The sequence below is a fragment of the Spea bombifrons genome, chromosome 3 (genome assembly GCF_027358695.1).
Source record: "Spea bombifrons isolate aSpeBom1 chromosome 3, aSpeBom1.2.pri, whole genome shotgun sequence".
NCBI lineage: Eukaryota > Metazoa > Chordata > Amphibia > Anura > Pelobatidae > Spea > Spea bombifrons.
Genome location: NC_071089.1, coordinates 9,059,941 through 9,081,826, shown reverse-complemented (window position 1 = coordinate 9,081,826; position 21,886 = coordinate 9,059,941). Strand labels below are relative to the sequence as shown.

Sequence of the window (21,886 nt, the reverse complement as noted above, 5' to 3'; positions counted from 1 at the left end):
CCTTGAATACCCTAACTTTTAATGCAACGAGATATTGCACAAAAAAATAGAGGAACTTTATAAATATAAATATTTTTTTTTTAAAATCTGCCAATACGCGTAAACCTGAATTTAGCCTCAAATGCTCCCTATTAATGTCCACAATTACCTTTCGCAGACAGCAGTCTTCTGTAATGCGTTGCTATATGATCTTGAATCATGTATTGGGTTGAGAGTTTACTTGATCCATGTGAAAAAGCTGCAAGCATTAAAAATATAAAGACATCTGGTTAACGCAACAGGAATTTATATGTTGTGGCTTAAAATGGGACAGATTTATCAATGGAGAACCTAATAAGTAATTGTGATGTAATATTAAAGTTTATGAACCATAATAGTTATCTAGAAATCAATAGAATGTTTAGGTCACTCTACTCAGATCTATCGAGTTGTCAATAAACTATTGCTTCCAAGACAAATTCACAATAGAATGCAGCTCTGAAGCCTATCACATTTTTATTTTTTTAATTTAATATTTTATATTGATTTATATCACCACCAAAACCACAGCCAGGATATTTCATATATTTCACGCAAAGTTCCCCAAGTGAAGACCCCATTGGAATTTTACTGCAAACCCAAGAAAACTGAGGTCCAGAGAAGCATCGATACAATAAATAATGACTAAAGTAGTAATTACTAATCCTTACAGTTTCCTTGGAAGATAAAATATATATTTTCTTCATAGTAAGTATGAATGTATAAAATTAACTAAATTAATTACAAAATTAAAAAGAGAATTTGAAGATATTAGTTATGAAGAGAGACAAAAAAAATTTACATTTTCATACACTACAGAAACAGCATCTTGGAGGGGATATTATAAAATTGTATAAATATATAAAGAGCTCTTCATTGACCTGTTCAAAGAACAAGAGGCCGTCCTCTGAGACTGGGAGAGCAGAGATTTCATACACAACAAAGGAAGGGATTCTTTACAGTGAGGGCAATAAAGGTACGGAATTCACTGCCAATTACAATGGATGCCTTCAAAATGGGTTTAAATATATTTTTTTTAGAAAGGCATGGCATACAGGGCTAGAAATAAATAGAATAACATTCATATTTTAGGGTTTCTTGATCCAATGGGAAATCCGATTGCCTTTCAAAGTCAAGAAGGAATTTCCCCTTGGGGTTGAACTTGATGGTCTTTTTTTTAACCTTATTTACTATGTAACTACAGTATGTAACTATGTAAAGGAACACACTGCAACATATGTATTCACATCTCCTTGAGACACTCACGAGGTTAATGGAATATGTGTTACATATAATTATTTATTGATTTACATGCAACATTCTAGCTTGCTTGGACGTGCTTGCGCTCCTGATGATATACAATTGCTGTCTGTATGTGTAATACATTGTAACTGCTAACAACTTATACCGCCCATGTGGGGAACCAACAAAGTCTATAAAGGAATACAAGCTCATTGAAAGCTCGATGACCCTTTAAAATGAAGACTGCGTGCTAAAATCAAACTCACAACTAAGCAATCCATAACTCTGACACACATCCGAAAAAAACAATGATGCTACAGATTTAGTGAGCATATCTCATAATCACAGCTCCAGTATGCACCGATTCCACATCTAAATCACCGATAACTTTAAAGGAAAACATCTAATTGATCTTAGCACAGATCATTGCCACAGCTGAAGCTCATTACAGTCAGTAGTGCATGCATTTTTCTCAGCTGTATTCACATATATTATGTAGATATGTTTTATGTATTTTTATAATCACATTTCATTTAAAACACAATATGAGGTTACATTTTAAATATAATCAACAGTTTAACTTAAGAGGGCTAAGGGAAATTTTGTGGGGAATAATTACCAGGAACATACGTCTCAATCAGTGCACTGCCCTTTTAACCCCTTAAGGACAATGGGCAGTCCCTAAACCCATTGAAAACAATGCATTTTGAGCCCGTACATGTACAGGCTTTGTCATTAAGGGGTTAAACATCCGCAGAACCATACTTAACATGGAAGAAAAGTGATCAAATGATTTCCATTTGGGGCCCAGGGCAGCTGTCCCTTGGGCCTCCAGAACAGCCAGTATGGTCACGCTAAGGCTGATGGAGGTCTATACAGCCTCCATTACAGACCAACCCAAAAGTACTTCTTCACATTCTACTCACCTACTTTCCCAGGGTAGCCTACCCAGAGATCTTCTTGGATATGTCTATCCAACATCTAATATTTCACCGCGCTAGAATATTATAGAACATTGACCTGTGATCGTTATGGTTGGGTGGCCAGCAAAGGAGGGGAATATGGAGCACTAGGGGAGGCTAGCACAGGTCCCCATTATTCTTTATGACAGCCATAGACATCTGGCCACCCTAAGACAGCTTTTGCTGTAAATGGTTAAAAAAAAAGTTAAATTAAAAAAAGAAGATCCTTGGTGGAAGGTAAAATAGAATCATCTTATACTATTTAGAGAGCGTGGGAGAGAGTGAGCCAGAATGAGAGTATGAGAGAGTAAGCGAGAGTGAGTGAAAGGGCCCACACATTTTGGATGAAAATTCTGAGATTTTTGCTTTGTTTTTATCCGCTTCGTGGGGGGCGTGTTCTAGTTTTTGTGGCTTCGTACGAATCCGTATATATATATATATATATATATATATATATAATTTATTTTTTTTACCCATATGGAACCTATATTTCGCTACGGTCTGTATAATTGTCATTGATATTCTGCCTTTAATTCTGCCATTAATTCTGCCATTAATTAAATGAACGTGAAACACCAATGCGCATACTCAGAAGCACCACATGCAAAGTTAAATATCGCAGCAGTTAACTTTTATCTATTTATTTTACTTTTGCAAATTTCTGCTGTTCTCAACAGCCAGGTCAGAAAAAGGTTACAGATCCAAACAACGGGGAACAGTATGTATTAATTATGATGCGTTTGGTGAAGCAGTATAATATTAAATTACTGATAGGGAATATTAGGCTATGACAACAAAACAACACAATAATAAGCTTCTTCTGAATAAATACTGAAAAAGATGGTACCGTCTCCATTCCTATCCCTGCTAATGACACTAAATTATATGAATTTAAAAACCAGAGCAGTATGCAATATCTCTGTGGGAAGATAACAAATGTAAGTAAGTGAACGGCTCATTGGCATTTATTAGATGGCATTAGAAGTTATAGAAACACGGAAATGTACAGTAATAATCAGAGCCACCTCCACAAATTTACGTAATTATTTCTGACCCACATAATTGGTTAGTATTTCAACCCCTGAACATTCTAGAAACCCCTCTTTCTACTTTTTTTCTCCACCCCTTTGCCTTTTCTCTTCTCTTTTCTAAATCTCGTTTGTCTCCTCTCCTTCGCTTTATACTTGTATGTTCTTCATTTCCTCCTTTTCCCTATTTGTTGCCCTCTTTGTCACTTTGTTTTGTGACTTTTGGTTTTCATCACCATAGCAACCAGTGGAATCCTCCCCTCAACATAGAGGATAGCCGCCATGTTGCACCTTCTCTTAAATGTTAGCCATAGTTAAGTTATAATCTAAGTTTTAATCTAAGTATTCGACTTCTGAAACATTGTAAAGCTGCGCATTCGAATGTGGGAAGAAACTTTATTTGCACTACTATCTAGTCTCCATTGGGCTAGGACTGGAAACTCAATACATTTCTCGGAACAGTCCTATGAAAGCAATATGATTAATCTATTGTTATTCATTTACGGACAATTTTAAGTGTTGAAAATTTTTATCGGATTTTTTAAAAAAAAAGTATCATGGACTGCAGAATATTTCTTAACGCAATAGGAGCCAAGTAGGAAATGAATAAACGCTGATGCCGGAAAGACGATAAGCAAAGTCCAGTGAGTTGGTGACAAAGCCTACCTGGCCGGTTCACCTCGCTTGACACAGCTCCTTATCTTGCCTGTTGCTATCAAAACAAATTTCTGCATTAATAACCATTTGTGAAAATCAAAATCGGGTTCATTAAGGTCTCTTCAAGGAAATGTTCCAAGCACAGCCAACAAAGATGTTTAATCATAATAACTTCTGAACGTATATATATATATATATATATATATGTGATCGCTCCACGGGGGTGAAGACTTTTCACTCCGGTATTAGTACAAATAATTGGAACTTTCAACGCACATTTGGAACTTTTATAAATGTGCGTGCTGCAGGAACCTTAAAATTTGCTATTGTGAATAGAATCATTAGCTGTAGAATTCTTTGCATTTTAAAAAAATATATCAGTGCAATTATATATGACAGGTGCAAGCAGAATAAATATTATGCCCTTGGGTGGATTTGATTAAGGCTTCCACCCAGGGAACATATGACATTCTGCGAGATTCTAACGTGTAGACCTTGTGAAGCGCACCCTTGCTTTTCTATATTCTTTACCCGTAACATTCATTTACATACAGTTACACAGCATGCGAGTGTCAAAGAGAAAGAAAAACCCTACTGATTACAAACAATAAAGGGCCAAATGAGAAACTGGGAAAACTCCAAGAAGTAGACAAGATCGATCCATTGCTCAGTGGACCAGAACACATCTACATAAAACACGTGAGACAGGAAAGAATATTCCTCAACATTGGAAAAAATGGCAAAAAAAAACGCCAAAAAAAAACAGCCAAAAAAAAATAAAAAAAATGGCAATTTTAATTTAGGGATTTTTTTGGCCCTTTGCTGTATTGTTAAAGAAGGCTGCCAAGGTAATTAAGATCACAGACTGTACTTCAAGGCAGATATTCCACGCTGGAAGCCGGTAGTCAAGTTGGAGCACTCAACTGTGTACCCATCTTGCTGAGAAAGTTATCAAGATTTCTGGCGCCTTTAGAAGCCTGTGCCATAAAGTACGAAAGCAGTAGCTGGTTTCCAAGGTTTTCATCTCAAGGCTTGCAATGTTAACTCAGTAGGGCTTTACTCTTGATCTTTTTTCGTATTTGTTCTTGGCTGAGACACAGGAAGGAAAAGATGAAGAAGACATAATCTGTTGAGGGCGCGGACAAATAGCCCTGATGGGAAACAACAATGTAGGCTGGATGCAAGATCCAGCGTTTGTCAAGTGATGGATTCGGAGACCTCTCTGTCAACTGGTACTGGTAGTAAATTGACAAAAAAAAACATTTGAAAAGAGATTCTTCCACACTGAGAATATACAATGCAGATAAATTATACAGTAATGCTCCAGATGTAGAGTTGAAAGGTTGTGTGTCCTATCCAATGAAATGTATTTAATTCAAGGCCGGACTGGCGATGACAGCCCCTGGCGCTTTAAGATCAGCAGCCACCTGATAACGTAAGTTTGGCTTATGGCCGGTTATTTCCATATATTTGTTGGCTATACTTGATGTGCCAAGATGTTCTGGTCCAGTGTTGAATCGGTTCATAAGAAAATCTTACAATTGTAATTATATGAGAGAGGCGGCTTTAAGGCTTTGAGGGAGTCTGTAAATCCAGTGTTACCAACAATTATGTGCACTAGACTATATGGCCCCCTCTAACAGAGGGTCCACAGTGTGTATTTTCAGTAGATGTGCCTGGTGGCTTAGATCCTTCAAAGGAAATATTTATAAGAAGCTACTGTATAGATAGGTAGCCAAATGTGAGCTTTAGTTCTACAAACTATTAATTCATTCTCGAACCAGACATTGGCCGACACATTGGGTTAAAACCAAAGACAGACAAACTTGTTTATTTTTCCCAATAGGTTCCACAGTACAGGGTTCTTTCCTGTGGTTATTTTCTTTGATTGTAGAAAAACAGTACATGTAGCAGAAGGTGACAGACAGAATGAACATTGTTGTATACACGTTTAATGTCATATTCTATGGCTTAGAGTTAGTGATTCAAGACCAGTGCCCCATCGATACTAGGGCTCTCAAAGAGTTGTGAGGAACAGATGAAATACCACCGACAATACAGCTAAACATCCCATCCCAATCGCTGATCTATCTCCCTCAACAAGTGTTGTTTTCTGGAATATATCATGTGCATCACCCTGAATGTCTGTTACCCGAGCCAAACCCTTAATAAATGTCAACAAGAGTAACATCTTCTCCATGGATGGTGCTTAGTGGCAGGCCAAGTTATGCTGACTAGATGCTACCAGCATTAGAATAATTCAACATATAAATTCTACATACTGCACTCATCGCTCATCAAGACCCACAGAGGTTCTGTAGACTTCAGGGTTGCCAGGTTTTAAACGGCTCATTGGGCATCCATATGTATACATTGTATGAAACAAAAATACAGTTCATATGGAGAACTTTAAAAGGATTTCACTCAAAGTGAGAATGCCCGCAAACTAACATGATACATTTGAAATCATTCAGCACCCTCTCACACATTACCATGGAGCTGGCATATTCAGGGAAACGCTAGTTTATTACGCTAAAAGGTGACAGATCCCCTTTAGATGACCTAGCTTGGTATCATTAAGATAGCTTTTGCATGACACAATCCAGAGGTCATTAAATAATGAGAATGTTTTCTGAGCATAGACCAGAAAATAGAGTCAACAATGTTGTTTTGCCAGACAGTATCCAGAGGAAGTTCGGAAAAAGAACTAATGTTTTTTCAGTTCAGCCTATGTACGCCTGAACTAATAATGCAAACTTCATGTATGCCAAAGGAATCCAGCACTACCTGGAGAATCAACATTAAAGAACTTTCTCACCAGGAACATCTAGATAATATGTTCGGACAATAAAAAGCAAACTTCTGTTACCATGGCAATTCCGTGACATATGAAATGTTATAAATGGTAATTTGTTAACTCTCATCTGTTTTTCTGGTTGTTTTCTTTCAACCATTCTTTCTAGAGTCCGGCTGAAAGCTGTCACTGTTAATGGAGCACCTGGGCATTCCTGGAGATGACAACCCCAAAGCTGAAATGGCAAAAAGTAGGTATCATGGGCACAAAAGGACAATGCACAAGGTCAGGACTCTATTGAACCAAAAATTCAGCCCTGGTACTTTAAGTTAAGTGGTCTAAAATTGTTGAGGTGCATCCACTGACGCTACGCTGCTTCATTCACCCACCTTTACTGGATGTAAAAGTCTAGCAGCCATGTGTATAAAGCAAGCATCCGTGCACAATTTTATTACATCAGCCCAATGGGCCAAGGCCGCCATGAGGAATCTTGGGTCCCAGTTTGGGTTTAATGCCTGGGCCCCCATGCCCCTCCCATCAGCCCACCCTATGTGCATCCCATTGTTCCATCCATTACTCCACCCATCACTTCACTTTAAGATCCTCCCACAAGCACACCTTATAAGAACAGCGGCAAGTGTAGAGTTAGTGGCGCCTTGGCGCAGTATTTCTTCAGGGCCCCCGATAACTAACACACATTCATACTGACACACTCAAACACCTACTGACTCTATGACTGTGCCCTTACATACACACACATTCTTTCTCCTGCTCCTCTTCTCCATCTCCCAGGCGCCACTAACCCTAGGCACACCCCTTGACACTCCAAAACTATATGCTGAAACACAAACTCACGATAACATCATATACCGACACACACACACTCATGCTAACATGATTAAAAATGCTAATGATACACATAATACTTAATGGACATAGGTACAGATTGAGAGCAGGAGTGAGGTTAGGTAAATTGAGGCAGATGTAGGTGATTGAAGGGGCTGATAGGCTTCCTTGACGAAGTGGGCCTTGAGCGATTTTTTTTTTAAATCTCCCATCTAGACAATGGGAGAGTCTGTGAAACCAGGGAAGGGCATTCCAGAGGATGGGGGCAACCTTAGAGAAATCTTATATACTAGCATGAGAGAAGAGGACAGATAAAGATCATCAGATGAGCGGAGGAGTGTATTTGGAGATAAGTGTTCAGATGCAGGTAGGGCAAACGCTATGAAGACCTTTGAAAGTAATAGGATTTTAAAAGAATCCAGAAGTGTCCAGGCAGCCGGTGAAGAGACTGACCGACGGGAGAAGCTAGCAGAGCGTCGGGTAAGTATGATAAGTCTGGCAACAGCAGTTATGGTGGATTGTAAGGGGATGATACCGGTATGAGAGAGACCCGCTAAGACAGAGTTACAGTAGTCAAGACAGAATATAATGAGGGCATACAATAAGGATAATAGTACAAGAATCAGGAGCACAAATTGCAACCATGGGCCAGCCAACATGTGATCATAGATCTGCCCTGTCGCTGAGTTATTATGAACATATTAAAGTTACACACCTGCTATCAAACGTTTCTTACAAAGGTGTGAAGTCCACTGCACACATTACTTTCACAGTCTGCAGAACGCCGTCCATAATTCATTATTAATTGTGTTTCTCTTGGCACAAAGACACTTCTTTTCAATATTTGCAATTGTATTTGCTTAGTGAAGTAAAAATTACTAATGAGGGGGAGTTTTAAAGCCCATTATTCTTTTCACAAATAGAACAGGGGTGTAACGTTACACTTCTTTTTCATTCTCTGCTAATATATACCCAGAATGCATGGAGAAGCGAGACGGTGCCTGACATCGTACTGTGCATGGTTGAAAACATTCGTACCATAGTGAATAATTTCACAAAGCTCAAGGGAGCAGTGTTTTTCCAGCAGGAAAATGGACAGAAAAGAAGGGCTGAACGGCTCTTATCTGCCGTCAAATTAAATTTTTCTGTGTTTGAACTTTTAACAGTCTTGCATAAAAGGCGCGTTGTTTTAAAACAGTTGCATATTAGGCTCCAATACGCATTTATTCTCATGACCTGCATTTAAAAACTAAAACAATGTATCAAGTATAGTATGTAAGAGGTGTGATATCATATGCTTGAAGTTAATCAGAAATTAGTTAATTTGCATTAATGTAGATTGAATTACAAGCAAGACGATTTTCGAGGACAGTTGCTTGCCTACTTTGTGACAAGTTTTTTCTCATGTCCTTCATGACCAACAATGATGAATAGATCGTGCATGGCCACAGTTAACGTCCAATCTCAAACAAATGTTGTATGCTTCTTGCGTATTCTGTTACCCATTCTTAAAGGCGGATCTTCTGCTCTAGGGTGAGATTTACTTTATTGTCTACTGGATTCCTGAACGGACTCTGATTGAACTCCTCCTGCCCTGACCTCCAGGCCTGTTTATTGTTTTTTCCTACGATACTTTGACCTGGGTTATTTCTTCACCAAGGAATCACCTGACTTGATCCCCGAGGTCTACATCCTTTTGGTTGTTTCACTAGAACCATTATTTTCCCCAATATCCATCGATTATGGGGAGCTTAAGACTTTTATGGTGCAAAAAACCTACTTGGAGTATATGTCGAGCACTTGCTTAGTGGAAAAATATCCAGTACGGTAGTAAGACACTGATGAGTGCCGAGTATCAGGGGCAGATTTTTTTGTAGGCATTCTTAGGTAAGAAGATATCCCTTACAAAAAAATTATTGCAGTTTTTCTGAAGTGATACTGCAGTTTTTTGGACATGAAAAAACTGCAATACTGCACCTTTACTGCAGTATTACTGCACATTTACTGCAGTTTTACTGCATTTGTACTTCACTGTACTGCAGTTGTACTGCAGTTTTTTTGTACGGAAGCACAAATGCAATAAAGCTGCAGTATATTGAAGAACAACTGTAGGTTTGCAATATATAAAAAAAAAGTGCAGTAAATGTGCAGTAATACTGCAGTAAAAGTGCAGTATTGCAGTTTTTTCATGTCCAAAAAACTGCAGTATTACTTCAGAAAAACTGCAATAATTTTTTCGTAAGGGGAACACTGTTGTCACATTTGTAGGCAGGGCAGAGGTATAAAATGGTCACGAAACAAGCAAAAAAGAAAAAAAAAAGGTGAAAGGGTGTGAGGAATGGCTGCCCCAGGCCTGATGCAGGGCCTATTTATGCCACTGTTCCCATTGCTCTGCCATTTTGCACCCTTTCACTATGTGCCATAATTCTAAAGCATTGTGTTGCTTTATGAACCCTATTATTCACAATAATGAAAGAAATTGACATAAATATACATAGGTCATTTCACACCAAGAATAACATTCTAGAAAATGCCTGATGGTTTCTAAAAAATGTATTTAAAAAAAGTGTTTTTTACTTCTGATTTTTTCTCCCAAACATTTAAATAATCCAGAAACCTATTGTGTATTAAACTTGTAACAAAAAGATTAAAAAATAGATATATTTGAAAAAAAATAATAATTTTTCTTTTATGGGTTGGTACCCCCTATTGCATTTGACTCCCTCTGCTTAATAAAAACTTTTAATTTAATGTCATTCTTTACAGAAATATATTTTTTTTGTCAGAAAAGAACCATTTGGCTCATCTAGTTTGCCCCGTTGTATACAAGGCCTTTCATTATTTTCAAGTGTGAAGAATGTGAACTGAATGATAGATAGGAAAACAGGGAGATGGACAGATAGAATTTTGTATAAAAGAACTCTAAAACACACAAAAAAAATCCATAATTATTCTATCGGTCAATGTAAACTTTTGAAAACAAATTATTCATAATTTAAAAAATAAGAAATATATTCGCCGACTTGCAAACCAGGACACGAAGGTCAATAGAACTTATTTCGTTTTGGTTAAATTGGTCTCTTAGGAAGTTTCTGTCTATCCTGATATGCATTCATGATGTTTCTAGTGATTAGACCACAAGGGATTTATAGACCTTGGTGTACACCAACAATCAAATATTTTTGTAAATTTGATTATTTCTTTAATATAGGAGCAGAATCCTATACAGCAGTCAATAAAGATATTTACAACACACGCTACATAGAACATCTGAAAGAAAAACATTCTTAAATCTAAATGGAAGATTATATCATTTATCAAGTAACACGGTTCGTAGTAATAGTTGTTCACCAGGTCATGATATGGAGAGGGCAATGATAAGGATTGACAAGAGATAAAGTGGGTGAGATGTTAAATCTTGCAATGAAGAATAAATGAATAAATGAGCCATTGGCAAGACATCTGACACTGTCAGAAGATGTTAAATCAGCAGCAGCAGCCACACACACACACTGTACGGGAAAAGTAAAAAAAAATAAAATCTAAATGTTTCAGAAGAAAAAAAAAAAAAAAGAAAAAAATATTGGAAAATAAGTAAATAACTAAATAAATAAATATTTCAACTACAGTTAAAATAATATATGTCCAAAAGAGAAAAAAAAACATAATTCCCAATACTGCTACATGGCATTAAAACTCTGGGGTGGCCTAAAAGTTAAAAAAAGGTTTTTTTTTATAGCCAGTAAAGTTGATGGGGACTTAACTTGGCTTACGTGAGTATGGTTTTGAGTCAAGTTGAGCTCAAGTAGGCTGAGAGTTCCTGTAGCGTAATTGTTAAATTCTGAGATTTGTTTTTAACCCCTGAAGGACACTGGGCGGTCCCTAAACCCATTGAAAACAATGCATTTTGAGCCCATACATGTACGGGCTTTGTCATTAAGGGGTTAAGGTTAAATCTGTTGAAAGCCACAGTAAACATTTTAGGTACAGATAAAAAGAACTTATTTTATAAGCAACAGATAATGTACTTGAATAAGCCTTTAACAAAAATAAAACATAATTGCCTGTATTCTAATGGCATGACAAATATTTAGCATTTAGGACACCATTTACCCAGGTGAAAAAGGTAAGAAAACATAAAAATACTTACGGGTACTTTTGATGCTCATATGGCCTCTGAATGGCCCCATCAATGAGTATTTTGGAATTATGGCAGCCTGGCTATCTACAAACAATACAAAATATGTTACATTTTATCCGCACATATACTGATTAAAGCAAAATCACACGCAATTCTCTTTGCATTAGATTATATTAGTATATATTGATCCACCATGTAATCACAAAACATTTGCACAGATGATGTTTGTTCGTTGGGGTTTCGATTCTGATTTTTGTATTTCTTTCGGTAGTAAGTGTGTGCATGCCTACGGTGTTTGTGTGAGAGTATAGTGTTAGAGTGTGTGTGAGCATATTGCGTTAGTATGTGTATGAGTTTATAGTGTTAGCGTGTGTGTGAGTGCACGGTGTTAGCGTGTGAGTTAGTGTATGGTTCTAAGCCTAAGTGTATGTGACAGGGTTAAGCCTAGGGTTAGGTGCCCCTGAATGTGGGAGAGAGTGTGTGTGTAAGTATGCAAAAGTGTATGGTATAACAGCATCTGTGTGATAGTGTGGTGTGTTAGAGCGCATTTGTGTGTTAGTATGTGTTATTTAACCAACCTAGAGACCCAGGGAAGCAGTGCTTCCCAGGTATGATGAAGATGAAGCTATAGACATAGTTTATTCAGATTCTAGTATGAAATGGAGTACTTTGAAAGGACGTAAGGGTTACTAGTAGAATGCATCAGGGGTCTGTTCTAGTTAACTTATTTACTAATCGTCTGCAAGAGACGATATACTTATGGATGACAAAAAAGATTTGCAACAAGGGGTAACATTTCAAGTGTCAGACGATGATCTTATTATACTGAAGTAGAAGATTACAGTTCATGACCTATAGTTTAAGCTAGCTAAAAATAAAAGAATACATTTGTTATGCAAAAATCATAAAAAGATGCAAAACAGACCTAATAATAATTTGTTGGCACCTGTGTCAGAAGAAAGCGGCTTTAAATTATTTAAAGGGGGACAGGCAGTGTAGTGAAGAAGCAGTGCGGTGCTAGGTTTACAGAAAGAGAAAGCTGTAGTGGGAAAAAGATGTACTAAAGCTGCTTTATAGATCACCGGTGAGAACACATTCGGAATACTGCGGCAAGTTCTGGAGACCGTGCTTTCATAAAGACATAAATAATTTAGAGTCAGTTTAAAGAAGGTTCAATAAAATGCTACATAGTCTGACTATTGCTAACAAAACATACTGGAAAAGGTTATAGAAACCTAAATATGTATACCGAAGAAAAGGAAGGAGATATATATATATGGAATATAAAACAAAGTCTAGGTTGCTAAAAGGGTAGTAGATACTAGATTATAGGGGTTATGCTGCATTATTGTCAATGTCTGTCTCAATGTATAGTGATAGGGATTACGCTGTACCACCATCAATGTGTGCCTCAGTTTATAGTGATAGGTGTTATGCTGTACCGCTGTCAATGTCTGCCTCAGTGTATGGTGATAAGTGTTATGCTGTACCGCCGTCAATGTCTGCCTCAGTGTATGGTGATAGGTGTTATGCTGTACCCCTGTCAATGTCTGCCTCAGTATCTAATGATAACAGTTATGTTGTACCCCCATCAATGTCTGCCTTAGTATATACTTATAACAGTTATGCTGTACCCCTGTCAATGTTTGTCTAACTATAGAAGCTATGCAGTTTTCAAGTATGTGTGTGTGTGTGTGGGGGGCACATACAGGATCCACCCCAGGTGCCAAATACTCTACGCCCCTGCCAGTTTGTCCCAATTTATAAATAATATTAATAATAATAATACACTAATCCAATCTGTAATGGTACAATATCATAAAGTGGAATAAATAAATTCACTTACTTTGGGGTATTTTTAAAACAAAAAGCTATGAGTCTGATTTGTAAATTAGTGTTAGGACACAGCTGATCCTGTTTGCCAGGGCAACAAGCGTTTAGGATGGTCCTTGACATCTGAAGCTAACTGAGCAAAGGTAACTGGTACCCTAGCTAAAACAAGTAAAATGGTTATATTTTTGTCTCAATAATAAAGATAAAAATTCTTTAAGCAAAAGAAATTATAATAACCAAACTTTCTATTATTTTATGATTTTTTGTATTGAATTACAGCAACATTATTTATTCATATTTAACCAGGATCAATTGCATACTATTATTATTATTATTATTATTATTATTATTAAATATGACACATCCTTGATGTGGAGGAGTCCCATTTCTCTAATGTGTCTATTGAAGGGGATGTCTCTGTGGGCTTATTAAGGAAAAAGCATATAGTAGTAAATAGCCCATGAGATGAGCCGGAGAGGCAATGATAAGGTGGCCCTGGCACTTTAGGTTTGGCATTTGTTTTGGCATATCCAGCCAGTGGCCGCGTGCTGCGCTGTTGGCCAGAGGCCCATTCATTGGGCATTCACCCGATGTGCCAGATGGCCAGTTCTGGCCTGCCACGAGAAAATGGAGTCTTTAGATTACATTGATTTTATTGGGCCACATGGGAAAAAAAGATCAAACGTTAAAAGGCATTCAAGGACCTCAGAGGTCTCCCTGAAGCCAGTTGTTGTGGTTCATTCAATCTGAATCAATTAGAATACAAAAATAAATGATTCCTTTTCTAATGAGAAATATTTAGGTTGAACAACCTTATCTTTTCACTTAGAGGGTGGTAGGTAAGTGAGCAGTAGAGGTTAATACAGTGAGGGAATTTAAACCCTGCGCGGAATAGTCATATGTCTCCTGAATCTACGACGAGACCAATGACTGATTAAGGTCTGAGTCTTTACAGCAGGTAAAATGGGCTGACTAGATGGCCGAAATGGGGCCGATCTGCCGTCACGTTTGTTTCTATGTGTTTTGACCCATATTTTCGGATTTGTTCAAAATATTAGGTTATAAATGAAAAAATTAACATACATTTGCCAAGCCCAAACAATTGTATGTCCAAGGATGAATAATTCATGTGGACATGAGGTTTGAGAGAAAGGAGAGGGGCCCTAAACGCTCCCATACATGTCTTACTTGCCGACTTCTGCCTATTTACTGTCCTTTTTTTTGCTCTTGCCCCATGACCTGCACTCAAGACCTTTTTTATTTTTGTAAGACCGCCGTGAATGCCAGTTGCCTATAAATCCCGTTACATTGAACGTCCATTGTTTAGATAATTTTATCATAGATTAATTTCCAGGATTAAAGGATGTATTAACAATGAACATACATTTTCACAACACAATCTCTTTCAAGCAACAGAAAGTTTGTTCTTCCTGCGCTTCCCAAAGTGATGAAGTGATGAAGTGCTCACAGCCGAGGTGGTTACATTTTGATGGGTTATTTAATTCTCTCTGTTCTGTACTAAAGGGAGCTCTTAGCACAGATGGATAAGTCAGACGGTAAAGGCTTTGGGGTTCTTTTATGTGTTTCAGATACTGAAGTGTTTCACAAGGTTTACCTTCAGCAATCAGCCTTTGGCTTCCTCCGTGTACCTAACCCATGTTCTGCATCTTTTAAAGACGACATTTACTTTATCTAACTGCCCAACAATAGAGGAAATCACAAAATCAGGGCAATATTGATACTGGAACCTAACATCCAAGTTTGCAATGTGAATTTAGTGAAGTAGTAGCTATGAACTCGCTTTCAATATACAAAAGAATAAACAGATACATTATACATATGTACGAATGACTTGTTGGGACAATTAAAACAATTGATACAGGTGGCAAGGGGTTAATTAATTGATTACAGGTGGCAAGGGGTTAATTAATTTGTCCCTATGGCAGCAGGAGGAAACCAGTAATGTGATATAGAAAGCAGCCTTGGTGTGTGTGGGGGTTATTACTTGGTGCCTCTGTGGTTTTCTATGCAGTTTCTTTTGTTCACAAATGGAGAACAAGATAAACAACAACAATAAATGTTTTCTTATTTTTATCCACGTGAAAAAAGCTGTAATACAAATTCATGTAGCAATATTCCAAAGAATTGCCCCAGATCTGCCAGAACTCTGTTTTTGTATATTTCGTTTTACTCACATTTTGCCGCTTGCATATTTGTCATAAAACTATTCCCACGTTCTTTTTTCAAAAACGTTCTAATTTCCAGTTAATGGTTCTGATGAAAAAGATTTATGTAAAAATGAGCAGCAAGAAGCCAGGGTGTGATACAGGACAAAATAATTCCCATATCAACAGTAACAGTACAACAAACATAAGGTGTTTGTTACTTAGGAACTAGAGAAATGCAAGCTAGCTTTATGATGAAAGCAAAGTCAATAAAGAACAGGTTCCCCGACATACGTATAGACTGGTTCAACTGACAACACTTACTATGTCAAAACACTACTACTATTACTACTGCTACTACTACTGCTACTACTACTACTATTAGCATTATTATTTTCAGTAAGTATAAGTAATATGTTATGTAAAATAAAATGTCAATATATAAATCATTATTATTATTTTATTAGATATAATACATGATGTTAATATGTTGTTAATATAACAATAAACATAAAAATGTATTATTGTTATTATTAAAATCCCTTAATCTTAGCACTCTATTATATATATATATTAATATTTTACATCCCATAGTCCAGGGGTAGGCAAACTTCGGCTCTCCTGATGCTGTGGACTACATCTCCCATAATGCTCTTACAGCCATAATGCTGGCAAAGCATCAAGGGAAATGTAGTCCACAACATCTGGAGAGCCGAAGTTTGCCTACCCCTGCCATAGTCCATAGTCTTGCGAACCAAGGAGATGATATGTACAGGCTGAAGATTTTGTAGCCAAGCAATAGAAAGAGTAACCTACAAGATTAAAAAGGTTATTTGTTTTTGATATGTTGAAACCTTTTGAATAAAGCCAGTGGCATAACAAAAAATGACAAAGCCCCCTGCAAAACTTATGGTGGGTTACACACACTATAACATACTTACACACACAGTAACACACTAACAGGCTTAGTGTTAACCTATCCACACGAATATACGTACACAACAAATGTACACATGCACACACAGTAACATACTGACATTCTTACACACAGAAGCAGACTTACACACACAGTAAAATATTTACACCCATGCCAACATATCTACTTAAACACACACACACATACTAACATAATTATACAGACAGTGATATCCCTACGCAGGCACACACAGCAGAGCACACTACAAGGGGTGGCGAGGGTTTAGAAAGACTGTGCTGATGTTTGGGGGAGCCAGGGGCCTCGGTTAGGCCGGAATTTTTATATTTTATATTTTAAAATATAAAAGGACAGAGCTGCTTTAAGTGTGTTTTGCGTACTTTGCTATATCACTCGTTTATTGTTTTGCTTCTGTGAAAAAGCCCTTTTTATCTTTTGTACCAACATTTTTCTAATTTCAGCATTTGCATGTTTAAAATCCTTTATGCAGCAAATTAAAAAAAACAAGAAAAGCAAATATCTAATAAAGGATAAATGTTAAAGCTACATTCTATTATATATAACATATACTAGAAAATATAGATAAATGCAGGATCTATGTACTTTAATGTTCTATCGCTTAAAAATGCATATGTTGCGTTTTATCACACTTGGAGAAACGATGAATTTGCTTGCCTTTTCAATTCTGGAACATTTATTGTCTGTTTTTTTTTATTTTTACAGAAGGCCACAGTAATGTTGTGTTGAAAGTGAAGGCTTCAAAGGAATATTTAATAAAGTAACCTTACTTATAATTCTAAGCATGTATGGGTGAAAAATTCCTCCTCTGAACAAAAGAGGTAAAAAAAAATCTGCTTCTATTCACTACCCCCCATTAGTGCAAAAACGTACGTGGCTGGGCAAGCTGCTTGAAGCAGATGGTTGCCTCCGTGGCTTGGTGGGAGCCACATGAGCTGGAATGAAGCTGGAACTGGCATCAACTTGCCACCCTCCTCGGGCAGGGTACTTGCAGCTGATAGAATTAGCTTGGCCATGGCTCAGCTCATGCCCGGCACCAGCATGCGAACATAAGCATCACAGTCAGACTCGGACCAAAAACTGTCCCAGCTATTTTAAGCACACCATCCCAGAAACGTACTTACACCGGCACTGCCCTAGACGTGAACCATTGCAACACCCTCAGCCACCCACTCTGCGTTCTAAGGATATGCTACAAGGGACGTAGACTCTATGGCAGGGGTGTCCAACCTGTGGCCCTCCAGCTGCTGCAGGACTACATCTCCCATAATGCCCTTTCAGCTAAGGAGCTGGCAGAGGAGTATGGGAGATGTAGTCCTGCAGCAGCTGGAGGGCCGCAGGTTGGACACCCTTGCTCTATGGTCAGTTGACTCCTAAACACTCACGCATGGTAGCACCAAAAGTATCCTGCGCAATGCCTCATCATGGCACTGGGTATTTAAATCTGCCGCGTACTCTGCTGCCTATGGGCGGCCAAAAGTGATACAAAATACAAAATTCCTTTTTTTCTTTCCTATAACATTTTGAAAATGGTTACGTTACCAATGATTGTTATTCGGATAAATGCCTTTGTGTTACATCCAAGCTTTTTCATAAATTAAGAAGAGCGAAAGCATGTCAGACGGAGAATGGGACTTATATAAATCATCTCGTTAAATAAATTCTGTTCCATTGCGGGACCGGTGCATGCGATGTTCCCATAATGCTTTATACGAGTCCTAGCCAATCTACTAATATGCTACCTTCACTAACCATTATCATTTAACGTGCTCCTATTAAGAAGGCACTCGGTTATTCTTATGAACCTGAAACCTCAAAACATAATTTGTTTACCCTTAGCTTGTGATTGCTTCTGATTAAATATACTGGAGTATGTACGCATCCTACATGTCAAGGAAATTGCTCTATTACTTACAATAACAAGTAAGCATTATCCTTATAGGTTTTAGCCAATATAAACGTTGGCCTCAATGAACATTGAACTACACTACAGAGGTTGTTTTGCTAAATATTTAACGATCCAACCCACTTTTTTTATGTATGGATCACTTAACGTACGCCGATTCCTTTTTTTAGACCGGGGATCTACAAGAAGAGACCTGATTGTAGAGAAAGAAACTCTTGTATCTTTACAAAAAGGGGGGGCGCTGATCATAAATCCTAACCTAAGACCAGAGAGTTGTGAATGCGGGGCATTACGCATGCTAATGTACATACAGCCATTTATAGATACTCCTGATTGTTGTTACTACATATCGCATACACTATATGGACAAAAGTGGACAAAAGTATTGGGACACACGTCTTAATTACTGAATTCAGGTGTTTCAAGCAGACCCATTGCCCCAAGTGGATAAAATCAAGCACCGAGCCATGCAGTCTGCATTTACAAACATTCTGAAGAGCTAAGGTAAAGCTGTAGTCATTTCATGGATGGTACTGTGATAGGATGCCACCTGTGCAATAAGTCAAATTTCACCCCTGCTAGATATTCTACCATCAACTGTAACTGGTATTATCGAAAAGTGGAAGCGTTTAGGAACAACAGCAACAGAACGGGGTCACCAAGTCCTGAGGCGCATGGTGTGTAAAAGTCACTGAAGAGTTCCAAACTTCCGCTGGCATTATAATATCAGCACAAAAACTGTGCGGCGGGAGCTTCATGGAATGGGCTTTCATGGATGAGCAGCTGCATGCCAGCCTCGTCCAGCATCAGGGCCTCATCTCACAAACGCTCTACTGGATGAATGGGCAGAAATTCCCACAGAAATGCCCAAAAATCTTGTGGAAAAAGGGGAAGCGGTTATAGTTGCAAAGGGGACCAACTACATATTAATGTTTATGTATTTAGAATGCGATGTCATCAAAGTCCCTGTTGGTGTAATGGCCAGGTGTCCCAAAACTTTTGTCCATATAGTGTATAACAGTCACAGTCAGAGTGATGCCAGCTCTTGAGATAAGGGCCAAAGGTGTAGAAGGCCTGTGTGAGTTGCCGATGTTATCAGTGGTTGATATTAATCCAGAACGTTGGGGGCCTGCAAGCACCAGTGATGTGTTTAACAGGGGCATTTTCTGGAGTGCCAATGGCATTTTTTTTTTTTTACCCCTATCCCCCAAGAAGACAGCTATTCTTTGTACAACACATTAAAGAAGACAGCATAGGTGGTTAGGAATTAAATGACTTAACGGTGTTAATGAGAACTATATAAAAGGAACAACATTCATTTATAAAGAAATAGAAATTGCCACAATAATCTGTTTTCAGTATATGTACATTTAACTTGCTATTTCATTATAAACCAATTGTCCAGAGAATGTCCAGATGAAAATAAAATTAAACCAATGTTGGGGAGAAACCTATCTTGGGCTTTCAGCAGTGATAATTGATGTGTCTCTTAATTATTATTCCCCCCTTATTATTTTGCTAGTTGTTCTCTCATCATTATGGGACCATCAGATTATAATAAATCTATAAATAATAGGTAATTTAAAATCCCTTTCAAGTAAGGAAGAATCCCTTGTAATGACCCTAGTGCTATAACTCCAGTAACATCGCAAGTCCTTACATGCCTCGCAACCAAATTGGAACAGGTGTTTCAGCGGCTCAGCACCTGCTTTCACATCTTCTTCTCTTCTGATGCTGGAAGATAATCCAATCTATAATAGTTGCTAAGAGTCCTGATTCTCAAGAGTAGGACTGCTGTCCCACTGGCTGTCCTTACCATGGCGCTGAAGCCACAGAAAGCCAGGTACACTGTAGTCTGAGCATTACACGATGGCCCATGTGCGATAAATTAGCTTGAGGTAGCCCACTTGTCCTTTTCAACACTATTAAAAAAGAATGCAGAGTAGCCGTGTTCACATAAATTAATTTACATTTTAATAGCTCATTTTAAAATCAAACAAAATAAATGTGTGAATACGTGGCCCTTTCCATAAATGCTAGTGCTAGAGGCTCATCAAGGTTTCCTATTTAATTTTATTATTTCATAATATTATTAATTTTATTATTATTATTATTATTGTACATGCTGGAAATGCCACAGTGGAACCTGGAACCCGAACATTTGGTTTTGGTGGAGATAGGCTGGTCTTTTGGCTACCAGCTCTTCTTGATGACTTCAGTTGGTTCCCCTCTTTGGAGTCTCAAGAATATCCACTCCTCCGAGTGGCCATTCAATCAATGGTGGGAAGCAAGTCGCCACATATCCCTGTACGGAGAACGCGGCTCCAGAAGAATAAAGAAACAAATCATTTGTACTGCAAACTGAAAAGAAAACTTAATTAGTATGCGTAAGACTCGGGATCAGGAATGAACTGGAAATTCATATTTGTGATAGCTCACCGTGAAATAATCTAGATGCACTTTACCTTATTAAATAAAAATAACCAATTTGCTGTATAAAAAAAATGTTTGTGTTTTAGAAGCTGGATCGGTATCAAACATTTCCTTTCCTACAACATTTGTTAACAAAAGGGACACAGGCCAAATGCTACTGTTGAGCAGCTTGAATAAGCCTTCCAATTAAAAAAATAAAAATACACACAACACAGAGGGCCGGCTTCATTCATCCGCAGGCACTTTGGCAAAAACACCCTCCATACTTGCTAATATATGTAGTGTACAGGGTAAAGTCAATTTGGATCCATATTTTTTGCATAAATTGGCATTCCACACCTTTTTTTTCATAACTCTTGTGATTTGATTTTTTTAGTAACTGTTTGATGACCAGGACATATCAACTGATATTACGTACGATATTAGTGAATTTACAAAAGTGAATTTTAGTCCGATTCGTGTTAGTTTGCATTTTTTGCTGACTTATATACACTGGCTGTTTAGTAAATAGATCTCGTTGTGGCACATGAACATTCCATTGCGATGGTACACTACCCGGGCTCCTCCTCTTCTGGTGGATTCGCTTCATGAAGGGGTGGGGCTAGCCATGTGGGGGGAAGGGCCATCTATACATAGAGGAGGGGCTAGCCCCAGCCAGTATTAAATGAGCAGGGAGTAGGAGGGAATGTCGGCGAAGATTGATTGTGGCCAAATGCTGCAACGTGAAGAACGTGCCATGCAGACCAAGGAAAGCAGCCCTTCACCCAGAGACTCTGGGTCAGTCCCGGGAAAGCTCCTAATTTTTCCAATGCCACAATGGAACGAAGCAGTGTTTTTAATTAGTTGGAAACATCAATGACCCTAATTAGAAAGAGTATAGATTGGACTGGCTTAGTCCATGGGGCTTTC

At 38.0% G+C, this 21,886-nt stretch overlaps 1 protein-coding gene across 1 annotated transcript in view; it reads right to left on the bottom strand.

Moving 5' to 3' along the window:
• Positions 1 to 15,841, bottom strand: part of LOC128483108 (spermatogenesis-associated protein 7 homolog) — a 52,177-nt gene extending 36,336 nt beyond the window's left edge. Inside the window, exons 1-3 of the mRNA XM_053459160.1 lie at positions 15,717 to 15,841; positions 11,698 to 11,772; positions 149 to 238 (exon numbers count right to left, since the gene is read on the bottom strand). Of these exons, the coding sequence (XP_053315135.1) occupies positions 149 to 238; positions 11,698 to 11,772; positions 15,717 to 15,741 (190 nt within the window). The 5' untranslated portion in view covers positions 15,742 to 15,841. The remainder of the gene's footprint in view (positions 1 to 148; positions 239 to 11,697; positions 11,773 to 15,716) is intronic.
• Between the last annotated feature and the right edge of the window lie 6,045 nt (positions 15,842 to 21,886).